This window comes from Uloborus diversus, chromosome 9 (assembly GCF_026930045.1).
Source record: "Uloborus diversus isolate 005 chromosome 9, Udiv.v.3.1, whole genome shotgun sequence".
Lineage (NCBI taxonomy): Eukaryota > Metazoa > Arthropoda > Arachnida > Araneae > Uloboridae > Uloborus > Uloborus diversus.
This window is the reverse complement of record NC_072739.1, coordinates 151,023,612-151,049,827: the sequence shown is the minus strand read 5'-3', so window position 1 is coordinate 151,049,827 and position 26,216 is coordinate 151,023,612. Positions and strand designations below refer to the sequence as shown.

General features: G+C 34.5%; 1 protein-coding gene across 1 annotated transcript in view; it reads right to left on the bottom strand.

The window, feature by feature from the left end:
- Window positions 1–4,873: 4,873 nt before the first annotated feature.
- Window positions 4,874–26,216, bottom strand: part of LOC129230565 (dynamin-2-like) — an 85,365-nt gene continuing 64,022 nt past the window's right edge. The window contains exons 12-16 of the mRNA XM_054864970.1: window positions 23,624–23,778; window positions 12,475–12,568; window positions 11,444–11,584; window positions 7,674–7,730; window positions 4,874–5,372 (exon numbers count right to left, since the gene is read on the bottom strand). Of these exons, the coding sequence (XP_054720945.1) occupies window positions 5,268–5,372; window positions 7,674–7,730; window positions 11,444–11,584; window positions 12,475–12,568; window positions 23,624–23,778 (552 nt within the window). The 3' untranslated portion in view covers window positions 4,874–5,267. The remainder of the gene's footprint in view (window positions 5,373–7,673; window positions 7,731–11,443; window positions 11,585–12,474; window positions 12,569–23,623; window positions 23,779–26,216) is intronic.

Sequence of the window (26,216 nt, the reverse complement as noted above, 5' to 3'; positions counted from 1 at the left end):
GTACTTCCGTACGTGAAAACCAAACCTTGGATCGTTGCAAAAAGTATCATATTGCCCTTCCTAGACCACCTGATACGGGGAGAAGAGAAAATCCCAGAAAGAAAAGGAAAATTCGGAAAAGGGGTGAATGAGGACAAAGTTATCAGCAGTATGCCCCAGTTTCCTACTATCCTACTCGTTACACATTATTAAGAGAAATTTCACAAATAGCAGAGTTTTATGCTCGTGGAAATTTGTCAAGGACCCGATTAAACGAGTGATAGGGGCAAAAACTTCGCAAATTTCATCAATTTATAGTGATTTTTAAAATTTCATGCATGGAGGGGGGGGGGGGGGGGGGGGGGGGAGGCGAGAAGTTTTCAGCAACGCAATTTTTCTTGCGTCTCTGATAGTCATAATAAAATATAACCAATTCTTACAAATAAGTTTTTATTTTAAAGCCTGGGACTACTTCTGGGATTTTTTTTAAGAGGAATGTTTAGCTTGAATAAGTTATACTGCTAAACCTCTATTGTTTATCAAAAACGTAGTTGAAGATTATGCACCTGTGACCAAGTAAACTTACTGAATCTCTTATACATGAAATATGATGTACATAGAAATTTTCAGTTACATATACATTTGATTTGCCACAAAACAATTAATAGCCGTGAAAGACTATTAATTGTTTAATTTTTTATTTACCAGTATATTAGAAATTTTGTTAATTCTTATACAGTGAAAATCTCTTAAGCATGAACACCCCTCATTACGGATATTTTTTTTAATAACCCCACCCCCATTTTCTATGGTTAAACTATTAAATCTCCTTTTATTCTAGTGTGGAGACTTATCCTGACACGGACACAGCTTTTCTTGTAAAAATCTCTTTTTAAAATATTTTAGCAAACCCCTCTGGTTTCCCTTTGAAAAGAAAAGAAAAAAATAAGGGAATCAGAAAATCCTTTGCTTCCACCACATTAAGCTGCAGGTTGGCTGTTCAACACAATGGTCCTGGGGACCCGAGCTCTGATTCCAAGAAATGCAGCTGTTAGCAGGACTGCAGTATTATAAGGTCCTGGCTGTTATTCGTGGGCATTTCTTGGAATAGTAGATATAAGTGAACAAGTCACTTTGCCGAAATTTTTGATCCCCCCAGAGTAAATAAACTGCCCTCCAATCCTGCCGCCTTTACAACTATGGTCTTGCCTTTACAATAGAGGTTGAATATGCGACTCTGGTGGCTGTAGTCTAAAAAAGCATGGGCGGTTCAATAAAGAGCTTTAACACATGTATTTGCGGAAACGCGCGTTGGTTAGGCACTTGCCGAAATTCGAAGCAATTTTTTTTTTTGTAAGAACACTTCATGAGACAATTTTCTCTGGTGCACTTATTATTTATACCCTTTTTCTATACGAGCTTATGGTTAGACGCCTGCAAACCATTTCTTTTATTTTTATCATTTCCGCACCTCTTTTTCCCAGAATGAAAGGTGGTGTTTTTAAGTAGAGAGGTTTCACTCTAACGAATTCCTGGTCCTCTTCAGTTTTTATATGTGCAAGGTAACCAAACTTTAAAGTGGAGTTCTTGTATAAAGCTAGTTTTTGAGTTGATATTTTGTACCAGTATTGAAGTGTTTATTTTTTTGCCTTAAAAATGAAGCATCAAAGCACATTGAAATACTTTTCTAAGCAGTAAAAAGTTTCCTATGAGAAAGGTAAGAAAATAATTATGTACTGATTAAAAATAATAATAATAATAAAAACAAGCAAGAATTCGTTTTATATATCATTCATTTCTGCTGCAGGCATATTATTTGTAACAAGATATTAATTTTTTACTAAAATTTTTGTACCTTTGAATTCGAAATTTGTGAGCTTTACGTATTTTTTTTAACTGACCTCTAACTGCAATATTGCCATCATAAAAGAATAAAAGGGACACTATGGAAATATATGTTTTATGTGTGTGTTTTTCATTTTTTAGTTTTTACTTATGTTCTGAAGAAGTAACTTAAAATTTAGTTAATAATGTAGTTAAGTAATTTTCATCTGTTTGGGAGGGAAACGGTCCCCCCCCCCCCAAAAAAAAATCCGCTACAGTTAGCAATAACGGTATAAATGCTTCAGAAATATTTTACTGAGTAATGCTCTGTATATCTTTTTTTCTAGCTCTAAAATGAAAAGTAAACATAAACACATTTTAGTTACTGTATTCATTGTTAATAAACATCATTGGTAATACTTAAAATTGTAGACAGAACCTAAAACTTTAAACACAGACAGCTTTAAAATGAGGGGTAAGTTATGAAATTTGATAAAGGAATAAGGAAGATTTTGTGTGGTGACAGAAATGCAGGCTAGAGAAATAATATATGAGATTATGTATAAAATACATGTGTGAGGGGGCCCCAACACTTCTAATGCCTATGGGCCCCGAAATCCGTAATCCGGCCCTGCCCCCCCCCCCCTAATCCTTGTTACTGTTGCACCCCCAAAATTTTCGGCCAAAATCCGCCTATGTAAAGAAGAAGATAATGGTAAAGAACTTCCTGGTCAAAACTTCAACCCACATTTGTGAGCGTTTTGGGATGTATCATGCATTAGGGGTGTGATTTAGTAGGGGTTCGGACAGAAGGTTGAAAACTAAAAAGGGCGGCGGATAGAGTATCAACGAAGGTCCAAAAATTTCAACGGACAGAAGGTCCAGTGGATATAAGTTCCACGGATAGAAGGTCCCGATCATTGAACTAGAAGGTCCTAATTTTGGGCAGCTAGGACATTAGGTCAAGTTTTCCGAGCAGGCTGGTCATAAGGTCCGGATTTTAAGGTTAACCTTTGCCTCACACTAATTTTATGAAACATTAAATTGAATTAAAATTGATTTAGTGACACTAGACTGGCAAGCTTCCCCACAATGTTTGGGCCGGGGAGCCGTAATTAATCTACGGGGGCGAAGTGGGATATTGCAATAGCGTAGCAAGTAATTATTATTATTAACGACGTTTTAAATAATTACACATTTTTGGCGGTCCCGTTTTTGACCTTCTGCAGTCCGGACTTGGATCGTGCACAGTGCCCCCACCAGCCCAGGAGTGAATATATTTTTTTCAAAAACATTCCATATTTTTAAAGAGAAGAAACGAACGCTCCTTGGAAAAACGAAGTAATTTGAATAGGAAAAATATAGAATGTTGTGAAAAGAACTTAATTTCTTTTAAAAACAACCTTAAAATTAAATTTTTCGATAGTTAGATTATTGATCAGTTAATCACGCTCCACACCTTCTATTTTCTTCATTCTCCTCACTTTTTTTTTTCTTGGACGGTCCAAAAAAAAAAGGAAAATCCTCAAAATACTACGCTTTGGAAGAGCCCCTCCCTCAGCCAAAATCATTAAAGAGCGTCTCAACTCTCGTTTCCAGGGCTTCAATATTGCAACATTTCCAGGGAAAAAACTATCAAACACCTCGCCTCTTCAAACTCTCTTTGGCTATTTTTTTAATTTCCAAGGTGACGTATTCAAGCTCTAGAACCAATGACACACTTGTAAATTCCGTTCCAACTTTCCACTCCATATTGCCCCTTCACAAAAATGGACAATTCTGAAACAAGGCGGAGCCAAGGGTCAACTCTTCACGGTCAGACTTTATTACTGCGAATATGCATATATGAATACAGGCATCTATTCTTTTCAGTTATTGAAAAGAGATCATTTAATAGGGGTAAAGGGAAGATATGTAGATTTTATTATTTTCATGTCTTGAGTACAAGTTATGTTTCTTGCAATTATGTTTGTGATAGGAGCCCATTTGTTGAAACAAGAAACCCAACGAATAGGGTCCTATTGTAAATCCTGATTGCAAAAAATGTAACTTTAATTCAAGAAGTCAAAATTCAAGTTAATGCTCGGTTCCCCCCCCCCCCCCCTTTTTTTTGAGTAATTATATGATAAACTTTGTTCATCAATATATTTTCTGTCAAGAGCTAAAAAATATTTGTTTTTTATGTTTTGAGAGAAGTGAAGGTTTTTGTTCGCTTATGATACTTCCACTAGCGTATGCTTGAATCCAGTCCCTGCCCCCCCCCCCCCTCCAGTCCATTTGAATTTTGATGTCTTGAATTCAAATTATGTTTTTTGCAATTCGACTGCGATAGGAGCCATTTGTAGAAACAAAAAAACTTGACAAGCAGGGTCCTTCGCAATTTGATTGCAGAAAACATAATTTGAATTAACAATGTCAAAATTCAAATGTTGTGTGCTTTTTATTGAGCAATCACGATTGCTACTTGCCTTCATTTGACTGTTTTGATGTGCTATCATTTTATTTTCCCGCCACCTCCCTCTGCAGCATCACTGTCGACCGGCCGCCTCACGATGCTGCTCCTCTAGTGAAAACTGTCTCCAGGTTGCGTCAATATCCTACACTTACACGCATAAATACATGCACGTACACACACGCATACATACAGACACCTACACATTCACACACACGCATACACACAGACACCTACACATACATACACCTACACACAACTACCCGCACACTCATGCCTGCACACAAACACATATGCCTACACACACACTCGTGATTGCGAACAACATAATTTGAATTCAAGATGTCAAAATTCAAATTAATTTTTTTGTTAAATGTTTTTTAAATTTTTTTTCTCATCTACTTATCTTATTGAATTAGCGAAATAAATTTTCAACAAAAGAAACTTATTTCAAAAACGTTTATAGAATTGTATAACACAATATACAAAGTCCACATTATGTGTACAAAGCAAATGCATGCTTTTGAATCATATTCAAGCTCTCTTCTCCAGATCAACTAGAACATATTTAATACTCAAGTTACAAGTTTGAGCATAACAAAATAAGCTCTACACCACTTTACAACAAAAAACAATTGTAAATATTATTTTAAATTGCATTAAAGCTCTTTTCTTCATATCAATGGGAACATATTTACTTTTAAAGTTACATGTTTGAACAAAAAAACTATACCTTAGTATACAACAAAAAATAATTGAAAATATTTTAACAAATTATATTCAAGCTCTTTTTTTTTCAGATCAACTGGAACTATGGTTAATTCCAAGTTACATACTTAAATGCAACAAAATTAGCACCATTTTATAATATAACAGAAACAAATTGTAAATAAAATTCCCAATTATATTTAAGCTTTTTTTTTTGCAGATCAACTAGAACATGATACTTATTTTTAAAGTTACATGTTTCAACATAAATAGCTCTTTGTACATATTTTTCTTTTTCTTCTTATTAGAATGCTTGAATGGCTTCAAGAGCATCCATCAAGAATGCAGAAGTTGACTCCACGTGCTCTTTTCTTTCGAAATCTGCATCACAGTCTTCAGTTAAGGAAGCCTGCACAGAGGGAAAGAGTACTTCAAATTATTTGCAAAAAAAAAAAAAAAAATGTAAATTAGTTTGAACTTTGAGATCTTGAATTCAAATTATGTCAACACTACTTGTTGGGTTTCTTGTTTCTACTAAAGGCTTTTATCGCAAGCATAATTTAATTCAAGGAGTCAAAATTCAAATGAATGTCGTAGGCTGGATGCTTTTTTCCGCATGAAAAGGATTGTGTCAAGTTGAGAAGGTCGTTTTGTAAATAATTTGATTTCAAGGCTCATGGATGCCTGCATTATAAGCATAGAAAAATAAAATCAATAGGGGGTCGTCATTTAATGGTCAAGTGAAAACAATAAGCAATTTGTGGTCGCTAAAAAAATAATTATGTATGTATACATACATATATATATTGAAAACGTATTAAAGAGGAAAAAATTAGAGTACCATAAACCAGAAGGACTTTTTCGGAACTGGACATCCTATTCTTAGTTTTATTAAATTTTTGGTCTTTTGACCATAGGATGAAGTTTCCACTGCTGAAGAGTACTGGCTTCATCTCTGTCATTTATCTGTGTTGTAACCTTGTCAGTTTATTGTTCTATTGATATATATATATATATATATATATATAGTCAAGTTGAACATTGGATTGGGTTTATTATAAATGGATCTCAAGGTAAGATAATTTTGTTATTGGCAGGTACTGTCCTGTGGTTGGCTGATAATCGGAACTTGTTTTCCTAATTAGTCAAGACGAAACCCCCTGCTTTTAATTTTAGGTTTAAGCTCTTGTTTATTATTTATAGTTTACGATGTGGTGCTTTTGCCCAATGTTACTCTATATTGCATATACTGAAGCTTGGACAATCTCTTTTAGTTCATAGTTAAATTTTTTGGTCTTTTGACCATATTTATTGAATCCTCCACAGCTGATGAGCTCTGGATTCATACTTTGTTCTTTCCTATTAATTAGCTGCTTGCAATTTTCCTTTTTCTCATCATTATTCTTTGTATAAATTGTTTAATATTTGGTATTTGGCTTGCATATTGTTTATATATATAAATTAAAATTTAGAAAGTAGAATTTTGAGAAGGGGAAAATGTGTGTGTCGGTCTGCCTGTCAGTCTACCCCCCCCCCCCCTCAATAACTTTTGGGATAATAGTTTGATTCAAACAAACTTTTTGATCAAAAGATCTCGTCGAGGACTCCTTATTCCCAACTGCCCCGGTAGTAATATTTGAATTATTTCATAAAGAGTTCTATAACAAGGTATATAACTTTGTTTGTCCGAGTATTTTAGTAAAATATTCTAACCAAATAAGGAAGCCTGCAGGGAAGAAAGGAGTACTTCAAAGTATTTACAGAAAAAAAGGTAAAATTTACTGATATGAGTAACTGGTTTGATTGCCACTACAACATATCAATAGTTTAAGGTCAGAAGCTTTCTTTCGCACTTTTTAAAGTTTTAAATATTAATAAGCAGTTCCCAAGCAACATAATAAAATCAATGTTATTTAAGCACAACTTGCAAATATACTGTATAAACCTGTTGCAAGATAATAAAAATCATATTTTTCCACTAAAAATGGGATACCTTTTAGCCTCAAAACGAGTGAATGGCATTATTCAGAAAATTATGTTAATACTAATGATTTTATCATTTTCTGTTTCTGAACAAAGGCAAAAATTTAATTTCTGATATTTCACTTTTACATCGTTTAAACATTACATAAATTTAAAGCTAATAAAATCTCTTTCAAGTATCCAAATTTTTACTTAAGTTTTACGGATTTCATATGAAGTATTGATGTTTTTTTAAAAGATTAAATTTTGTTGAAAAAATTTAAATTTATATTGATTCACTTAACTTCTATACAGGGGTGCCAACTCCAAGGGTGCGGTGGTGCTCGTCCACCCTCGAAAAGATTCGAGGGTGCCGGGAGCCCCCCCACTGCTAGTAAGCAAAAGGTGACATTCAAAGGGAGAAGAACTATTTCCTAAATGAGGATGACCCCTAGACTAGAAATCTGCAGCAACAGAAAGCTGCTTGCATTTTAATCTCGTTACAATGGTACTAAAGCTAAAAAGCCCAACTTTTCATGAAATGTACTCTCCCCTAATTACATATTAAATAGGTTTTTTCTACTCATTTTTAAGCATTTTTAAGATGGATGAGTAGTAAAAAAAATATGAGCATTTGGATGAGAAATATAATTGTTCTTTTATAATTATTTTGAACTGTAATTGCTTTATGAACAGCAAATGATAAAAGAGCAGTAAAAAATCAGCAGAAGAAAGGAACATTACTTACAATATTAGCAGATTCAATAAGGGTTGGAATAAGATCGTTTTTGATGAAGTCCATCACCTGAAAAGAAATATAAGATTAAACTTATTCTGAAAGATTCACAAAATTAGAAGCCCGAGGCCTAGTCTGGCAAGAGGGTTTAGGAATAAGCATCGGATACTGCCATCGGGCATTTGGCCACTGGGCCAATTAGCCATTGGGTCCACTGATAGCAAATACTGCACATATCATCTCAGAGCAACAGTAAGAGGTCTAATCCCAGGAGTAACAACGAGATATCCTAGTAGGGGCGTGATATGTCGACTACATGCGAAACAACAAAATTTTAAAACACAAACTTGACACATGGGTTTAGTTAAAAAAGGGCCCTTGACGTGAATAAGCCCCACATCAGGATAAGAAAAGCAAAAATTAAAAAAAAAAAATTTTTTTTGAAGAGTAACATTCGCTAGCATTTGCATTTTCTCTAGAAACAGATTCTTAGCTCCGGGTTTGAATTGAGTTTAGCTAAGGAGTTTCAAGCAAATAGAAACCCTAATATCTGCTGTTCTAATTAAGTGAAAAAAATTGAACAAGCCTAATCTGATGCAGAAAAAAAAAAGCTCTTTTGAATGACAGGGTATGTTAAAAGGTGTGAGATGAATGGCAGAGAGATGTGCTCGGTTTATGAATCTTGGATATAAGCATAAAATCTGGTGTAATGTGCAGCAGAAAATTCAGATAACAAGAGAGTACTTACTAATATTATATGTGAAAGTGAGTTTATTTATTTTTAATGTTTTCACACCTTAAGTACCCAAACAATCATCATGAAATTTTGTATGCAATTTAGGAGTGCGGAATAGAACATAGGGTACTTTTCATCCAGAAAAAAAAGTTTAAGATTTTTATTCAAATTTTAAAGAAAATCATAAACTTGCGAGTATGTCATTGCCGAGGAAGTGTTTCACCCCTTTTTCAACTTTGTCGTTACTCTGGAAATGTTGGCTATCAAAGTGTTCCTTAAACTTAGGGAACAAGTGGTAATCACTAGACTCAAGCTCCGGACTGCAATTAAGAACGGAGTAGCATGTTGACTGTCATGTCCCACTTTGGCGGTGGAATTCTGTGACAATCAATACAGAATTTAAGGCACCGTCGACAATAATGCACAGAAAAAGATGGAGATTATGTATAAAAATAGAGAAACTTGTTTTTTCCTTTTTAACGATGTAAATTTCAATGAGAATAGACAGTGCTGTATAGCTGTAAAACTGATGAGAACCTTACTTTTGGACAGACCTTCGTAAATGAACTTAAGACAGCAAAGCTCCATTTAAATATAAAATTTCCAGATTACTAGTCCCTAGCATTTAAGAGCAATAAGAAATAAAAATACATAACGTTATACGCTGTAAATAATCTTTGTAATAAGTTTACTAATGGATATTAAAACCATAAAATCTTTACTACTACATCCTAATCACCATTTTTTATGGATGTGCCTCGTATTACCTATTCAAGGAACTCGCCAGTCATCATATAGGACAAGAGCAAAATTTTTGGCCATTTCCATTACATTGGTGAGAACAAGAAACTTAACGAGTAGGATCCCATTGCAATTCGTGATTGCAAAAATTCAAGATGTCAATATTCAAACAATTTTTTTTTCCTGCTTGCTAACATGGCCTACTTGACAAAACCTTTATTTGAGGAAGGTCGTACAATGCTGGTCAATGCAGCTATTAATTTATGAAGCCCTGATACTGACTTTAAGTACTATACTATAAGCAAACTATTAGTTGCTTCGTATTATACTCTAAAGCTTAAAAAGCAGGCTTCTTTCTGTCAGAGTGCCTGGGAAATTTTTGAATGGTCCCAAAATGCATCTCCAGCCAAAAATTACACAACTTTCACCAATCATATTGAGAACATCTTATATCTTTAAACGAGCAATTCTTGTGGGTGTGTGGGTATGTATGTATATTTATATTTCTTATCTAGGAAACGGCTCTATCGATTTAGATGAAGTTTTGGATTTAATTGTAGTTTTGCATTCTAGCTTCATCTACATCAGTGTTTTTTCTGTAAAAAAACGCGATTTTCTTTTTACAAAAAAAGTCTTTTAATGTTTTGTCTAATTAAGTTAAGCCTTGAAGAAAACTGTCAATTGACACATAAGGCAAACAATTTGCAATCCTAACAATGAAAATTTGTCTCTTCTCGTTTTAAAATTTCAAAATTGGTTAGGGTTGCCAGGCGTAGCTGATATTAGGCATGTTGGCTCATTTCAATCACAATTTTCGAAAAACAAATTCATAAGCAATATGTAAGTCTGTGTTAGGCCTTTTTTTTAGAGAGAAACTATTGCTTTACTGACTTATTTTATTTCATTTATTTATTTATTTTCTTTTTTACTTCAAATAGTTTTATACGTTTTTTAAATCACATATCTAAATTTTATTTTGAAAAAAAAAAATGTCTTGAGACTGTTTAGAAATTGTTGGAGTGCTTTGGGGATCATCAGTTTTTATGGATAGCATGCTGTATGTAGCATTTTCTGGTGTAAAATGACCATCTACACTAAAAGTACTCATTCCAAATGAAAATTTCGATTGGGATAAAACCGTGAATCGCAGCATAGTATGGAGGAAGTATTGGGTTAACACTAGAACGACTGACATTTTATGTATACCTAGAAAGACTGAAGGGGCCAGTGTGGCCCCTACCCATTTTTGGAATGAATTCTTTTAAAAATTCTTCCTGAGGGAGTCCACATGCCTGATACACCTTCTTTCATGACTAAATAAAAACTTAGTACTTAATTATTTTTAGTTTTTCTCTCTATACTGGGCAAAAGGTTGAATTAGTTTTCCTTTCGAAGAGCAATGGCCACCGTTAGGATGGTAAGCAGTAGGTACTGTTTATAGCATTTGGATATCCAATCGGCTGCATAAAGAAGTTACAGGTTAAACTAGAGTGAATGGCATTTTTTTTATGCTACAACAATTAGGAGAAAGGAAAAAAATAAATTTTTTAATTGTCAAAATGCTTAGGGGCCACTGTGGCCCCTCCCGTCTTTCTAGGTATAAGGATCAATATTAACAGTACTATGAGGCGAATGATTAAATGATTAAACAAGCACTCAAATAGTGTCATATAATGAAAATTCAGGAAGTTACATTACGTTCTGTTAGACATTATCCGAGTTATTAAACAACAAACTATGCGAGGGGGCCACACAGGCCCCTCCGTCTTTCTAGTGTTAAAACTGATTTCACCATAGTAAACAAAAATGTAGCAGATAGTTTAAAGCAAAACATTTATTTAATTGCATTCAGCATCTTCCTTATTTGATACTTCAGTGTTATAAGAAGGTTGCGGTGCATTTTCAATTCTAGCTTTCTTTTCACATCTACTGTCACCATGTTCGGTCTAAGAAACTACTTTTTTGGCAATACCGTGCATTAAATATTTACAGGCAACCCGCTCAGAGTTTCCCTAGGTGGATGTCTGTGGGGGAGGGGAAGTCTATATTCAGTAGTAGGCTTCTTATAGCTGAAATGATTATAATGCTGATGAAGTGATTACATGTATATCTCACGTTTCTCGGAAGCATATCCAGCGATTGGCAATGATAATAATGTTTCGTTGACATGATGCTTTTCAAGTATATTTGAAAAAGTATGAAATCATAAAAAAATACGAGTTGACAAAAAAAATATTTTAAAGTCGAGCGAGGCTCAGTCGTCCAGGTACTGATCGTAATAGAGACATTAAAAAACTATACTTACTTTTTTTACGAGAAAGTATACTGTATATTTAATTGTAATATCAACTACTTGCTTGTGAACAATTTCAAGATACTTCAAAAGCAATGCTGTCACATACTTCACATTCCTCTGAAGTTGATCGCTTTGCTTCAATTTGTACTGCTAAACGAAATAAAAAAAAAAGAAACATTACGTACAAAACTATAAAATATTATCACAAAAGGCTCATGTATTCAATAAAATATGGAGTAATCTTTACTGCATTAAATACTTCAATGTTCAGAGATGCTGATTCAGAGATGATTCAGAACTTATATAAGTATCCTAGGATCGTATTTAGAGGCGCCATTTTAAGTCAGCGAAATTTACAGAGCAGTTGAATCACTCGTTGGACGCTGCTCCGCATAGGACCTAAACGACAAATTTTTATAACAAACTTTGTTCGACATAGGATGGCAAAGGGTCAAAAAATCAAGCCTGTGATTTAGACGTCCAGAGAAGTTATGTGTGTGCAATAAATAGGCATTTTTTATGCATCTACTTTTGTCAAAAGTTATTAATAACTTAATTTAAAGTTCCTTTAAATCACTTACGTTGCTTTCATTTTACAATATGGGTTGACCTTAATGATTGTAATATTGCTATATTTACTTATTTCTTCTCCTTCCCCTTGAACTAAATGTTTATAAGAATATTCACCAATAATTAATCGGAACTGTTAAATACCTCTTCCGTATCTTCTCCTATGCCTCAAATTTGCAACTAAATTTCAAAACTAAATTTCTGAAAATAACCAGGGCCTCAACTTTCATCTTGAAAATGAATACAGTGAAACCCCAATTTTATGTTTCTCAAGAGACTGGGATAAAAACCCCCAAGATATAAGGAAAATGTAAAATACGGGAAATACAGAGAAGCAAAACTGATGATGGAACACAATGAAGAAACTTTAAATGCGGGAAAACGTAGATTCGGGGGATTTAAAATCAGGGTTTCACTGTATTGCACTACTTCTTCTCCCTCCCCCTGAACTAAATTACAAAAATACCAACCAATACTTGATCTGAAGTGTTAGATACATCTTCTGCATCTTCTTTTGCATCCCAAATTTTCACAGGACCAGCTGCAGGAGCCACAGAATCACATCTATAAAAAGGAAACATGACATATTTAATAACCAGTTTTGTAGTGCTAAAGCTTTTTCTCACTGGAATGCAAGACTTAAGGGGTAGGGTGGGGGGGGGGGTAAATCGTTATTGTACTCAGTTCATTGATTTATATATGGAGGGACCATTACAAAGAATATTTGCTCCAGACTGTGTACTGTGAGTTTTGCCTGGAGTTTTAAGAAGGACTGGATCTATATGTTATGGAATCCACCCCCAGCAAAAAATCAGCAGGGCCCCCTAACCACCAACTGAATTGCTCATTCCCCCCTCCCTCTCCATTTTTGAATAATGAATTTTTAAACGAATGAGTATTGTTTGTTTTTTAACTTTAATATTTTGCTTTAATTTTCTACCTATATTTTGAATTCATTTGTTTAAATCTTTTCATTTATTTATTATTACTTGGAAGTTATTTTTATTAAGTAAGATTTGCTGTTGTTCATACATAATATGTGTTTAGTTTCTATTTTTTTCCCTAAAACTTGACAAAAATGTTTCCAACAATTAAAATTTGAGCACAGGCTCTTTTAATGAAAAAAAAAGAAAATCGGCTTCTTTGGCTGGGAGCCTTTCAGTGCTGCCCCCCTCCCCGTGGGGTCTGCGGGTACTTAGATCCGGGGCCTGGTGTTAAGTACAAGTACTAATAAGGTGCTGTCTCTAAAGATGTCTATATACACAGTGGTTCAAACTGACTGTTAGTCTTTTTTACCTTCCTCTCCTCGTAAATGAATACTGCCGAAAATAGTACTACGCCGCACCAGCAGTATATGAATTACTTCCTTTTCTGTATGTTATGCTAAATTTATATTTTGTTAGTCTACATAAAATGGCTATGAATTGAAATTTAATTTTTCTTCTATTTCTAAAACAGCGGCTCTTCACCAAAACTAATTTTTTCGTCTTTTAAATTTCATTAAAATTTGTTACTTCGTAATGCTCTTGCTCATTTATTAACTTGTTAAATTTAATGTCTATCTTTCTTTATATAAGATACTAGTGGCACCCGCAAGGCTTTGCTTGTAATAGAAAAATTAAAAGGTCTTTTGGTTCGCCTGTATATTTACACAAATAATGTATGGTGAATTTTCTCGCCAATTGGCTTGTACCCATATTACGGTTCCACGTTAAGATAATTTCGTATCTCGCTAATTGGCTTGTGCCCATGTTATGGTTCCACTTTATGATAATTTCGTAATTTACTCGTCCATCTTATGATAGTTTTGTTCTTAAAATTGGAATAGAAAAGAACCACATTGAATTTTCAAAAAATCGCTACGAGGTGCACGCCCCCATGCTACAAGCTAACTTTGTGCCAAATTTCATGAAAATCGGCCGAACGGTCTAGGCGCTATGAGCGTCACAGAGATCCAGACATCCTCCTGACATCCAGACATCCTCCTGATATCCAGACAGAGAGACTTTCAGCTTTATTATTAGTAAAGATAATAAATAAAATTTGATATAACTTCTTACATGCATCCTATCATTATCATTTAATTTGCTTTTGTGCTTTTTAAGGTTGGTACATGAATTTGCGATAGTGACAGGAACGTTACTTTTCTTAAATGTCCTTCAGAATTTTAGAAATTTTGCCCTCCCGGCCCAGTAAATTTATTCATTTACTCACCAAAACTGGGGGGGGGGGGATGCACACTTCATAGTTTACTTGCTCTTTTTTTTTTGTCTCCTTTGTATTAATTAAAATTGTCTCTCTCGCTGGAACAAAACGCTATTTTTAACTATTGTATTACTGTTTGATCATGGATTGTATGGAAAGACAAACATCTGTTTTACAGCCGGAAATGGACGAATCTATGATTTTTTACCGATGTCAACTTTTGCAGAAGCAGAGTTTCAATCAAATGAACAGAATAAGCACATCAAATTTCTACTTTTCCCCCTTATTCACATAGATTCGTTTTATCTGGATGTTTGAAAATTCCATTGAATCCGTGGTTTGACAGTAGTTTACGATTTTTCAGCTTTTCTTTCTTATATTTTGTCTATGCCATCTACATATTAACATATGCAATCTTTTTGCTTCCTGTTGCTTTAAAATGGTTATCAATGGTATCCGAATTGCATAACATTTTTTAAAAATAATTTGTTCCAATGGACAAAAAAATGTGTGCAAAATATTAGCTCAATCGGAAAAGTTTAAATCATGCCTCAATTAGCATGAAATTATAGAATTTTCATCGAAAAGACATTTTTTCATCTTTTTTCAAGTTTAAAATTTTTTTAGCAGATCTGAATTTTTGATGGCCTTATTTTCTGTCACAAGTGTTATTTTATTCAAACTGCTTTCTCATGTGACTTTGTATAGCTTTCTCGCTTTTCATCTGTTTCCTTTTCAGGCGGCAAAGCTTTCTCGCCAAGACGATGCTCCCGACTCAAGACGTTTTATAACACAAATTTATGAGTATTTTAAATAAATTTAATTTGTAACTCAATTTTTATGAAATGTGTATCGTTTCTTTAGTTTCTAACTAAGTATAACATTATCTTGGATCATTAATTTTCCCTTTGTGCGGTAATTATTTTTACAAAATGTGCAATTACTTATTTTCTAACCAAGTACAACATTGTCTTTTGTCACTAATTTTCACCTAAGAGCAGTTTGTGCTACTGGTAACTTTTTCCTAACTATTGTGAAGATCAAACTAGGCTTATAACATAGCACCAACGTCTACCAGTAGCTGTTCATGAAAGTTAAGAGATTTTTTTATTAATCTTCTTGATTATATTTCCAATCAAATTGTTGGAGTGAAAATACCATCAAATAAGCAAGTTAAGCATTTTTTTTTCTTTTTCAGAAACTAAAATGTAAATATAACAAAAAAAGCAAGAAATGCAGCATTATTGCTTCAAGAATTTGTTTTCTAGTAAAAAAAAAAACAAATTTCTAATAGAAGACACTAAATTGATAAATTAGCCTAACTCAATGATGCATGAAACAATTACAGATAGGAAATTTGGAATGCTTCAGTGCCAAAAAGGACGCCTGGGCTTCATGGTTGGTGCTGACAAAAAACTAGCACAAAAGTAAGAGGAAAAAAAGGGAGTTGTTCGAAAGAAACTTTTGAAGAAATGGAATAACAATATGTCTCATCAACAGCTTATAATTTAACCTCTAGCTTCAAACAACCCAAGCAACGGTGGTTTTGACAACAGTGACAGAGAACCAGGACAAAATTCGACAAAAAAGATATACATCTGGTAACTATGTAGTATCAGATGATATATTCTCAACCATGCTCGGATTTCTTGAATAACACCTTTTTATTCAGAAACAGCATGATGATCATCGAGATTTGTTGAGAATGAGCTATAATCCTCTTACCGAGATTCTAAAGAATGGGATTCATTTCGTAAACCAGGAACTGTTAAGTCATGCTAGGTGGATGTCAAAGGCTCTTTCTGTACTCAAGAATTAACTGCTTTAGGGTCAGTTTCAGTTATCTAAAAGGGAGAGGAACTCTTTAAGAATATTATGTATTTTTCTTGTGCTCAAGTCTACGTTCGATCATGTTTTCTCTCCCCACCCTGGAAGCTGTTAAAGCTCCCTATCTGGATTTTCTATTCATGCGTCAACTGATTATTATCAGGATATTGATTCAGAAATCAGTGTAAAGTTACTCTCAAAAAATTTTCAAACCATAGCTTAAATTTGGCTCACGAAAAAATGGCTCTTTCCTTATTAGATGATATTATTCCAACCATGGTTAAGAGAATTATGACTTAAATTATGCTACAAGCTGATTAATATTTTGTAACACCTGTTACAAAATGTTTCTTTACCCGATTCTCTATTGGTTCTGATTTCCTTAATAAAGGCTTCAACTTGGAAGGATGAATTTGGATATTATAAGAGGAATGGAAAAACTTGATGAAACAAGTTTTGTGAATGATGCTGCAGAAAGGTGTAAAATTAATTCAGGAACACAATAATATTCTCACAGAAGAAGAAAGTGAGGGAAAAAAATTGTTTCACACATCAATGCTGAAGACTTAAAACTACCATACTAAATCCTCACTTATGAAAAAAAAAATGTTTATTGTTGTTTTATTCTACTATGTTTTGGTTATATAGAAATTGTTAGTCCTAATAAAAGGTATTTATTCTCTAGAAATTTTTGTGATGAAGAAAAACACAATCTTAAAATTTTTTACTAGATTTTTAGAACTGACTGAACTTCAAGGCATTTGAGGCACCCCTAGAAATTATCCGATTGAAGGGAAATTTTGCACAGGCTGTTCTTTTGTCCATTGGAACAAGATAAGGTGATAGCAATGAAATTTTGACTTTCGAAAAATGCCCTGCAGCTAAGGACCACCCTATACACCTGCATGTAGCTATTAACATTCTAGCTACGTCGCCCGGCTTTTCACGGTTCACCTCGAAAATAAAAGTTATGGCAAGTGATGTGTGTTTAACACTCAAGCTTGAACCAAAAAAAGAACGGTAAAATTTTGAAGCAGATTGCAGAAAACTAACCAAAAAGTAAAAATTTTAAATCCCCCGATTACATGAAAAGCCTTTAAAACAAAAGCAAGAATTTTACTCGTTCACATTAGAGAAAAAAATTGCAACAGATCTTTTGTCTCAATGATTTTTTTCATGCAGTAACAGGGTTCGTACTCAATTTCAGAAATAAAATGAAGGAGTTTTGGAATAAAATGAGATTTAGAAGGAGTACTTTTGGGCTGTCCATAATTGATGTCATTCATTTTCTTAACGTATTTGCAGGGCCGTCGCCAAGTGCATTCGTTTGGGGGGGTGTTGAAACTGATTTTGCCGACTGATATATATATATATATAACTTTAGTAATGCTAAGGGAATGCATTAATTTCGATACAAGTCAATATATACTGCTCTCCTCCGAAAAATTTCTGGAATTGGCATCCGAAAAAGGTAACTTTAGGCTTTGTTGTATATTTTAAGAAAGAGAAGGCGCAGGTTCCCCTCCCCCCCCCCCCCATTATCTTTTTCACTGGGGTCAATTTTGGACTTTATAGAAAGGATGGTTTTGGGGGCTAGAGACAAAAATTTATGCTATCTTTGCTGACGCAAAGAAAAGGAATGGGGTGTTCGGGGGCCCTCCCCCGAAAAGTTTTCGAAATTAAAGTTTTAAAAACGTAGTTTTAGGCTATTTATGGAGACTGTGGGTGAGAGGGTAGGTACTGACAGATCTCCAGTCGACAGTGGCAGATTAGCTATAGAAAAAAGGGAATAATAACATACAGTCAAACAAACAGTCATGACTCTCGATTTTAAAAGACTCGATTGTTTAGGAAATTTAGGAGGAATTATAAGAACTTTTAGAGGAGACATAATGAGGAAATTCGAGAAAAAAAAAGAAAGAAAACATATTTTATCCATTCAAAATTTAAATTTAGGCCAAAGAATATTTTCTACTTACACAAAAAGTTTTCATACTATATGGTGAATTAATTATATTACATAAGCAAAGCATGTTTTGGAAGAAAAAATATCTCACGGTAGTCATCCATTCAGGTACCCTTTGAATACTTTGTTTTTCATTGAATATTTTCATAGCGCACGAAGAAGATTAAAAGTATACAAATCAAGAAAATTGCATTGTATGTCGAGAAATAGAGTATGATATAGAGAGTATAATATGAGTCATCTCATGATAATAATGGAAGGTTAGAAATAGCAGTGTTTGGCAGGTTCTCCCCCTGAAAATTTTAGAAATTGTTATTCTGAAAACGAAATTTTAGACAACCTTTGACGATGTTTGGGTGACAGTATGTTTGGGTGACAGCAGGCTCGGAAAATGTTTCGAAACTGAAGACTTCAAAATGCGATTTTAAGCTATTTTTTGGACCCGTTAGGGGAAGGGATGGGACCCAGGGGCGCTCCCTTTGCAATTTTGTGAAATTATGCAATTTTGTGAAATTAAAGTTCCATAGGCAATCATAGCTCACTATTAGTCATATTAAGGAAAGAAGAGATGAATGACAACTTTTTAGTGTTGGGGGGAAAGAGTGGGATTAAAAGACTCAGCCCCGAAAATTTCCGAGATTGAAGTTCGAAAAACGTACTTTTACACAATCTGTGATGATGTTCAGAGACTGTCCCTCGAAAAACAATATTATTTTTATTCTGTCTTCAAAAATGGGGTTTTCGAGTCGTAAATTTGAAACAATTTTCGGTAAGACTTTCTCCTCCTCTTCCTCATCTAACGTAGCTAAACATAGTTTCCTAATGTTTTTAGCAGGGACACAGTTCCCCGGAATGCGGTGCAATTAGCAGCTGCGAGTTGATTATGTGTTTCAGAAGAACAGTCTTCAGTACGATCACAGGATACACTAGACATTCCTATACAAACTAAACCAGTATATACATACGTGAAATACACCGCCAGCTCAGTCATTTCCAGCCGAGGACTGCAGTTTCGTGCTTGGCTGGAAATGACTGAGCTGGCGGTGTATTTCACGTATTTCTGCTTTAGCCCTGGCTAATGGGCGGTAATTTACTGAATACAGTATATACATGTTTTTTATTTTTCTTTCTTCATTAAAAGGTGAAAATGTACGCATGGTCAACATTACTTTCTACTCAAATATTTTGAATCTAGAATTAATTGAAAAGGCAAAAATGCCGACTCTCTAGATGAACTTTCTGAGGGGATCGATGCTTATTGTGTCGGCAAAATGAGATGTCGCAAAGTAAACAATCAGCATAGTGAGCAGATGAAAAAAATGTTTGTGTCTGCAATATGAATTCATCAGAATGAGCATGAAGCGCAATCAAACTCGGTATAGCCGCACGAACTCTTCATGTTTTCTTCCATCCCGTCAATGCTTATTATTAATTATAAATATGTGTACATTGTATTATACATATCTCAAAAAATCAAACACTTTGTGAATGCTGAAACTAATGAGTCAAAAATGTCGACTCTTGTGAATTTGATGATTAGGCACTGTGCAATGCCGTATTTACGCACTCGGTAAAAGAAGCAACCTAAAGATGCACGTTCAAGGAAACAGTCGGCGAAAGAATGCTGAATGACCGTGTTTGCTGTACGTAGTGTGAGCAAAATGAAAATGAATGCAAATAAAAATCCTATTCATTATTTTCTCTTGCGCAAAGAACCTAAAAGGTTAGATTTGTAACTTTGGAATATGAAAATGCTAAAAAAAAAAAATCAATAAAAGCTTTGAAAATCCGAAACATTGAAAATGCCGACTTAAAAAACTGATTTTGCCGACTGGAGGAAATCTCTGGGAGGGTGAGACACCCCCTCACCCCCCCTATGGCGACGGTCCTGCGTATTTGACCCACCCCCTTTTTCAAAATGTCACACCAAGGATGGATATAAGGGAGGGGCGACTGCCTCTCCCTTGAGGGACTTTTCACCATAATTTTTTCCGAATTGAGGTCCTAAAACCTTAATCTTGAGGTGTAGGCCATCTTTGATACAATGTTGAGGAAAGGAAACGGGTTCAAATTTTCCTGTCGGAAGCTTTTTGGACTTACTTAAAGTTTCAAAACTGCAATTTTAGAGTCTTTAGTAATTTTAGGAGGAGAGGTTTGGAGGCCTTCCCCCGAGCATATTCCTCAAAATGTAAGTCTAAAATATAAGCCGATCGTAGACATGTTATGTGTAAGCAGGAATGGGTTCAGTGACTTTCCTCCGGTATATTTTGGAACCGAATTCCGAAAAAACGCAATTTTAGACGATCTTCAATGATGTTAGGTTGAGTGGGTTTCAAAACGTTCCACTGGAATTATTATGAAATTGATTTTCTAAAAAAAGCAGTTTTTAAAATACTCTATCAATTGAAAAGGAAAGGAATAGGTTTGGGAATCACCTTGGCTAAATTTCTATATTTTATTTGTTTTAAAATAAAAATGATGCAGTAGCCAACCCCCCCCCCTAAAGCAGATGTAAATCAAATGCGTTATAAGAAAGAAGGGGAAAAAATCGCCCCCTCCTTGAAACTTTTCTGGATCCGTCCTTGTGTCACACTCACTTTACTCTGTCACGCCATATTTTTTATAAACATATTTTATAATAACTGTGTGATATCCTTATTGTCACCTTCTCTCTTCCCCTAGTCACAATTTCATGAACCTGCCCCCCCCCCCCCCCAAGGTATGGCATCACTTGTAGACAACCCCTTTTCCAGTGACATTTATAAGTTTTTATTTTGGAGGGGGCCAATGTAACCAAGCTTAGCTTTGCCCCACCTTCCCCACTTTTTTTTGGTAATTTCAATTTTTTTGTAGGAGGAATCAACAGTGCTATATCTGAAACTGTTCCAAAGTGGGGTAAAGACTTGATATTCAAATTTTCCAAGATGTGACAAAGACTTGATATACTGTCACCTTATTCATCTTCTTTCAAGATCCTTTATCAAGTTTTATTTATTGATTTTTTTAACACAAAAAGTAAGAGCTTAATACTGAGAAATTCTTTACATGCAAACCATTATTTCGACGGTAAATGGATTCTCAAAGTTACAAGTCTTATAACACCAATTTTAAAATATCTCTGGTTACTTCAAAGGAAGGACAGAGGTGACAAGCATCAGAGGACGACTCCCAGAAAGTTTTCGAAATTGAAGGAGTAATAAAAACTCTTAGTCAATCCTTCAGAGTACTAGGAGAAGGAGGAGTTTGTTGTTTGGGGGGGGGGGGATACCTGGAAGAATTTTTTTTTAAATTGATGTAAAATTTGGTAATTTTTGGTATACAGTGTGCGATTGAAAAGTAACCAAACTTTTGCTGGAACAACAATTTTACTGAACTGTTTGACAAATGCACTTAATATTCTTCGAAATACGTCCCTTGGACTTCTATACACTAGCGGTAGTGGTCCTTTCACTGTTCAAAGCATTTTTTAAACGTGTTTTCCGGGATGGCATTTAAATTGTTGGTTACACTTTTTGAACGTCTGCTATTGACTGGAAACGCCTTCCCTTCAGATTCCTTTTGATGACCAGGAACAAAAAGAAGTCAAGGGTAGACATGTCTGGGCTGTAGGAGGGTGGGGGAAGCACTGCGATGCCATGCTAGGTCAAAATCTTAAGAACCAGTTTTGTGAACACCTTCGGCAGTCTCAATTCTTCCCTCACAATTTTTTGAACGTTGTAGTAAGTTAGTAAATTACCGCCCATTAGCCAGGGTTAAAGCAGAAATACACGAAATACACCGCCAGCTCAGTCATTTCCAGCTGAGGACTGCAGTTTCGTGCTTATTAGCACTCATCAGCCTGGCATAGGAAAGTGACTGAGCTGGAGATGGAAAACCTCTTAAGGAAGCCAAGAGGGGCAAACAAACTGGTAGCTAATCTAAAATTAGAACAGACCAGTCGAGTGACCAAAGCAATGGTTCTTGCCATCAATTTTCGAGTTGAACCGAACCATTGCTTCGGTCACTCGGCTGGTCTGTGCTAATTTTACATTAGCTACCAGTTTGTTTGCCCCTCTTGGCTTCCTTAAGAGGTTTTCCATCTCCAGCTCAGTCACTTACCTATGCCGGGCTGATGAGTGCTAATAAGCACGAAACTGCAGTCCTCGGCTGGAAATGACTGAGCTGGCGGTGTATTTTACGTTGTAGTAAGTTATTTTAATTCTTCACTCATCTCCTGGTTGCTTGCCTGATGGTCAATGTTCAAGAATTCACAAACCCTGTCAACTTTTTTGTCAGTTTTTTTACTTCAAAGAACTCCCTGCACGTTGTTAGTCTTCGGCGTCCTCCCGGCTGTCTTTGAACGCCTTGTGCCATTAATAAATTTGTGTCTGGAACAGAATATAATTTCCAAAGGCTTCCTTAAGCATGTCCTGAGTCTGGGTAAAGGCCTTTTTTAGCTTTACGCAAAACTTGAATGCATAACGCTGATCAATCGTTCGTTGCATTTTCACTACCACTCAATAAAACGTAACAGACTGCAAAAATAGCCTTCCTGCCGAGGGCAATATTTACTCAACCCTTGCTTGTAGCGCACTAATTCATGTTGGGCATGCAAGAGCAAGATCAGACGCATATTTCCCGCCAACATGCATTCTTTTTTAACTGCTGGAAACAGCCCGGCAGCAAAAGTTTGGTTACTTTTCAACCACACCCTGTAAATAGGGAACAGGGAAGGTTTGTGTTTCCTTTGTTTTTTTTTCAGAATATAAGTTAGTTTTAGGATCTTTGATGATATTAGGGGATCAGGACTCATCTGGGAAACTTACTGAAACTAAAATTCTAAACATGCAATTTTATGCTAACTTTGGTGACGCTAAAAGAATTAGAAAGATTCGAGGAATCTCTCCTGAAATATTATGACACTTAAGTACAACTCATGTTATGTTTGATATGATGGAAAAAAGAGGAAAGAAATTTGATTCACTTTTGTTTTTTTCAGGAAAATTACGAATCCATCGATACCTGGTTCGATGGTGAGTTCACTGGCATTTGGGAGAAGTAAACATACGCTTGGAAGAAGGTACATACGCTCAGTTTTTAAGTATGTACAATAAACTATGTTTAAAACAATTGCTTATTCCAATTATAAAGTAACTTGCCAAATTTAAAACTCAATATCAAAGAAAGTGAAAAATTGTTTTTCAAATGAATTTAAAAGCATTTTACAATTGGACACCCATGAGGTACTGCTATAGAACTTGGTTCCTGCTCTGATTTCTTTCAAACAAATAGGAGAACATCTCAACTTTTAACAATGATTTTACTGACTGCTTTCTTGTCAAACAGTTCTGAAAAATAAACGCTATTTGGTTATTTAAAAGCAGTTCATAAAAATATTGATTAGCCTTTATTTAGTTTAAAAGCAGAAAGTTTAGTTTAAAAAATGTACTCAGGTCCAATGTTTTACTAGGCAATTGTTGATTTTTTCAAGATGAACCAAACTTGATACTTGAATGCTGAAAAGTTGCTTTCGGCAGAAATTTAAAGCAAGCTTTCTTTGATGCACATAGCAATCAAAACGACAAAATAAGCTACATTCTATTCTAGGCATATTGAACCGAACCAAACCAAACATAACTTACTCTGAACTATCAAAATCAGGATGAGCAATGTTTACATAGAACATTTCAGCATCAATGTGCTCCTTCAGCCTATTTTGTGTATTCTCTGCTTCTTGTTCGATGTAAGAGCATATCTTGTACAAGAGCTCATGTTTCAATGTCGGATAAGGGTCAATCTGCAATAAACATTTTGAAAACATTATTCCAGAGGGAAAAAACTACACATGAAATAGCAATTTCAGAGTATGGTCAAGCCCTTTCCATTCAAATGTTACCACTTCCTTTTACAAATTTGTAACTAGTAATCTAAACGCTAATTACAAAAGAAAAACTTTGTATGAATAACTAGAAACAAGACTTCTTGCTGGCAAATGCAATGCTATGAATTACAAACAATATGCAAAACTTATGATTATTATAATTAACTAGAATCAGAGTTGCTTTTGAAATCCCCATTATTGTAGCGGGATCCACTTAATCCATAGTGAGGGGATCCACCTACCCCATATAGTAAAAAAAATGGGTTAAGTGGGACCTCTCCTCTTAAGCACTTACCAATAATATTTTATACAAAAATTCTTGTTGCTGTATGAACTTTAAGTTTAACTATACATGAAAATATAATTATCATAAAGAAATAATAAAAACTAACCTAGAAACACTTCTTTGAAAAAAGATGCTTGAACTTGCAAAAAAAATTTTCAGAAATTTTTTTTGACTACGTACTATGACCTAGAAAAAAACTCCACGAAGCCCAAATTATGTGCAAAACCAATCACTGTGATGAAATTTAACATCATCAGCGCAAAAAAGTTTGAAAACTTTATCTATATTTCAGTTTTAGGAGGGTGACCCACTTACTGTCCAACCATGGATTGCATGGAATTTTCAAACTGCCAGATAAGACGAATTTATGTGAATAAGGGGGAAAAGTAAAAATTTGATGCGCGTATTCCGCTCATTTGAATGAGACTACTTCTGCAAAAGCTGACATTGGTAAAAAATAATAGATTCGTCCATTTCTGGTTGTAAAACGGATGTTGTCTTTCCATACAATCTGTGGTAAGACAGTACCCCTACCAACCCTAAATAAAACTGCAGTGTCTATATGTTTGGGGCAGCAAAACTTGAAAAGTAGTCGATGGATTGACTTCAAAGTTTTACACAATCTTCCTTTTGTGTAGAAAAGTGCTCATGTATACTTTTCATCCTAAAATTCTAAGCGTTTCACAAGAATGAAATAAAAACAATGTTTCCCAAATAACTAATATGTGTCTAAGCCTACTGTTAAGCAAGAACTGTTACTGATCGGTCAGTTACTGATGAAATATTCAGTAACCAATTCAGTAGACAATAAGAAATTCAGCTATTTTTTCTGTTTCTTGTTAAAATTTTCTCACTAATTTTATTATTGTTGATGGAACACACATGATGAAACCGTTGCTATGGAAACGACAGCAACAAATGCACTTGCATCATAAAATATTTCCTTGCTTTGTTTTAGTTTCCTTTGCTGTACTGATTAGCAACATGAGGATTGAAATTTCAAGAAGATATCGTTAACCAGGATATTTAACAAATTTTCCAACTGTCTAAGTTCATTGACGCCAAAGACAAGGAGCTATTAGCTAATAAACTTTGTTGATGCTAATATTCCTGTAAGACACAAGCACTCTAGGAGTCAGAATTGTCATTCAGAGTTATTACAAGGGGTGCCCTGTAATCAAATTTTTGAGATGGCAAAAATTCTCAATTTACCGAATGATAAAATATGGCTATGCACACATTAGTTTATCTAAAGATAAGGGACATTTCGGCATTTAAAAATTGTAATATTGCAATTATATCTCCAAATTTGCTGAATAAAGAAATATTTGGGAGAGATTGGGACCTCCCATTGGGAATGCTCATCATTGGGGGTTATCATACCTATAAATATGTGTTAAAATCAAACAGGGTTCGTTGATTTAAATCAGCTTGATTTGAATCTTGATTTAAACCAAGTGATTAAAAAAAATCATTGATTTATAAATCAATTGAGTTGGTTCAAGTGAATTTAACAAACTCATTTGATTTTATTAAAAAAAATTTACATTTTTAGAAGGTATTACTCTAAATTTAAATAAGCTGCATTACGCTATCTCAACGTCAACAGGCAAAACTACATAGATCACTCTTTCTGTGTGTGCAACAGATCTTCACTCTTGCAATATTACTTTTACTCCAGAATTAGTTTAGAACAAAATAAAACTTGGCAATTTTTCCTTATATACCATAACTAATATAGTTAAGAAAACACATTATTTTACACTAAAAACGTACATGATGATGGAAACCTTATCTTTAAGCAAAGCATAAAACAAAATCACATTTTATCTAAGCATTATAGTGTATTTATAATTTTATTGAATAGTTAGAGAACTTATCTTAAAATTTAAAAGTAAGCTGAATGGATTCATCTCTATTGTATGAAACATATTATATTTATAAATGTAAAGTAATTAATATCAACAAATTTTTGAACATAAAAAAAAACAAAAAAAATCCGACTTTTTTGATTTAAAAAAAAAATTAAATCACGACAGGGGCGGCATTTCAACATTTCATTCGGGGG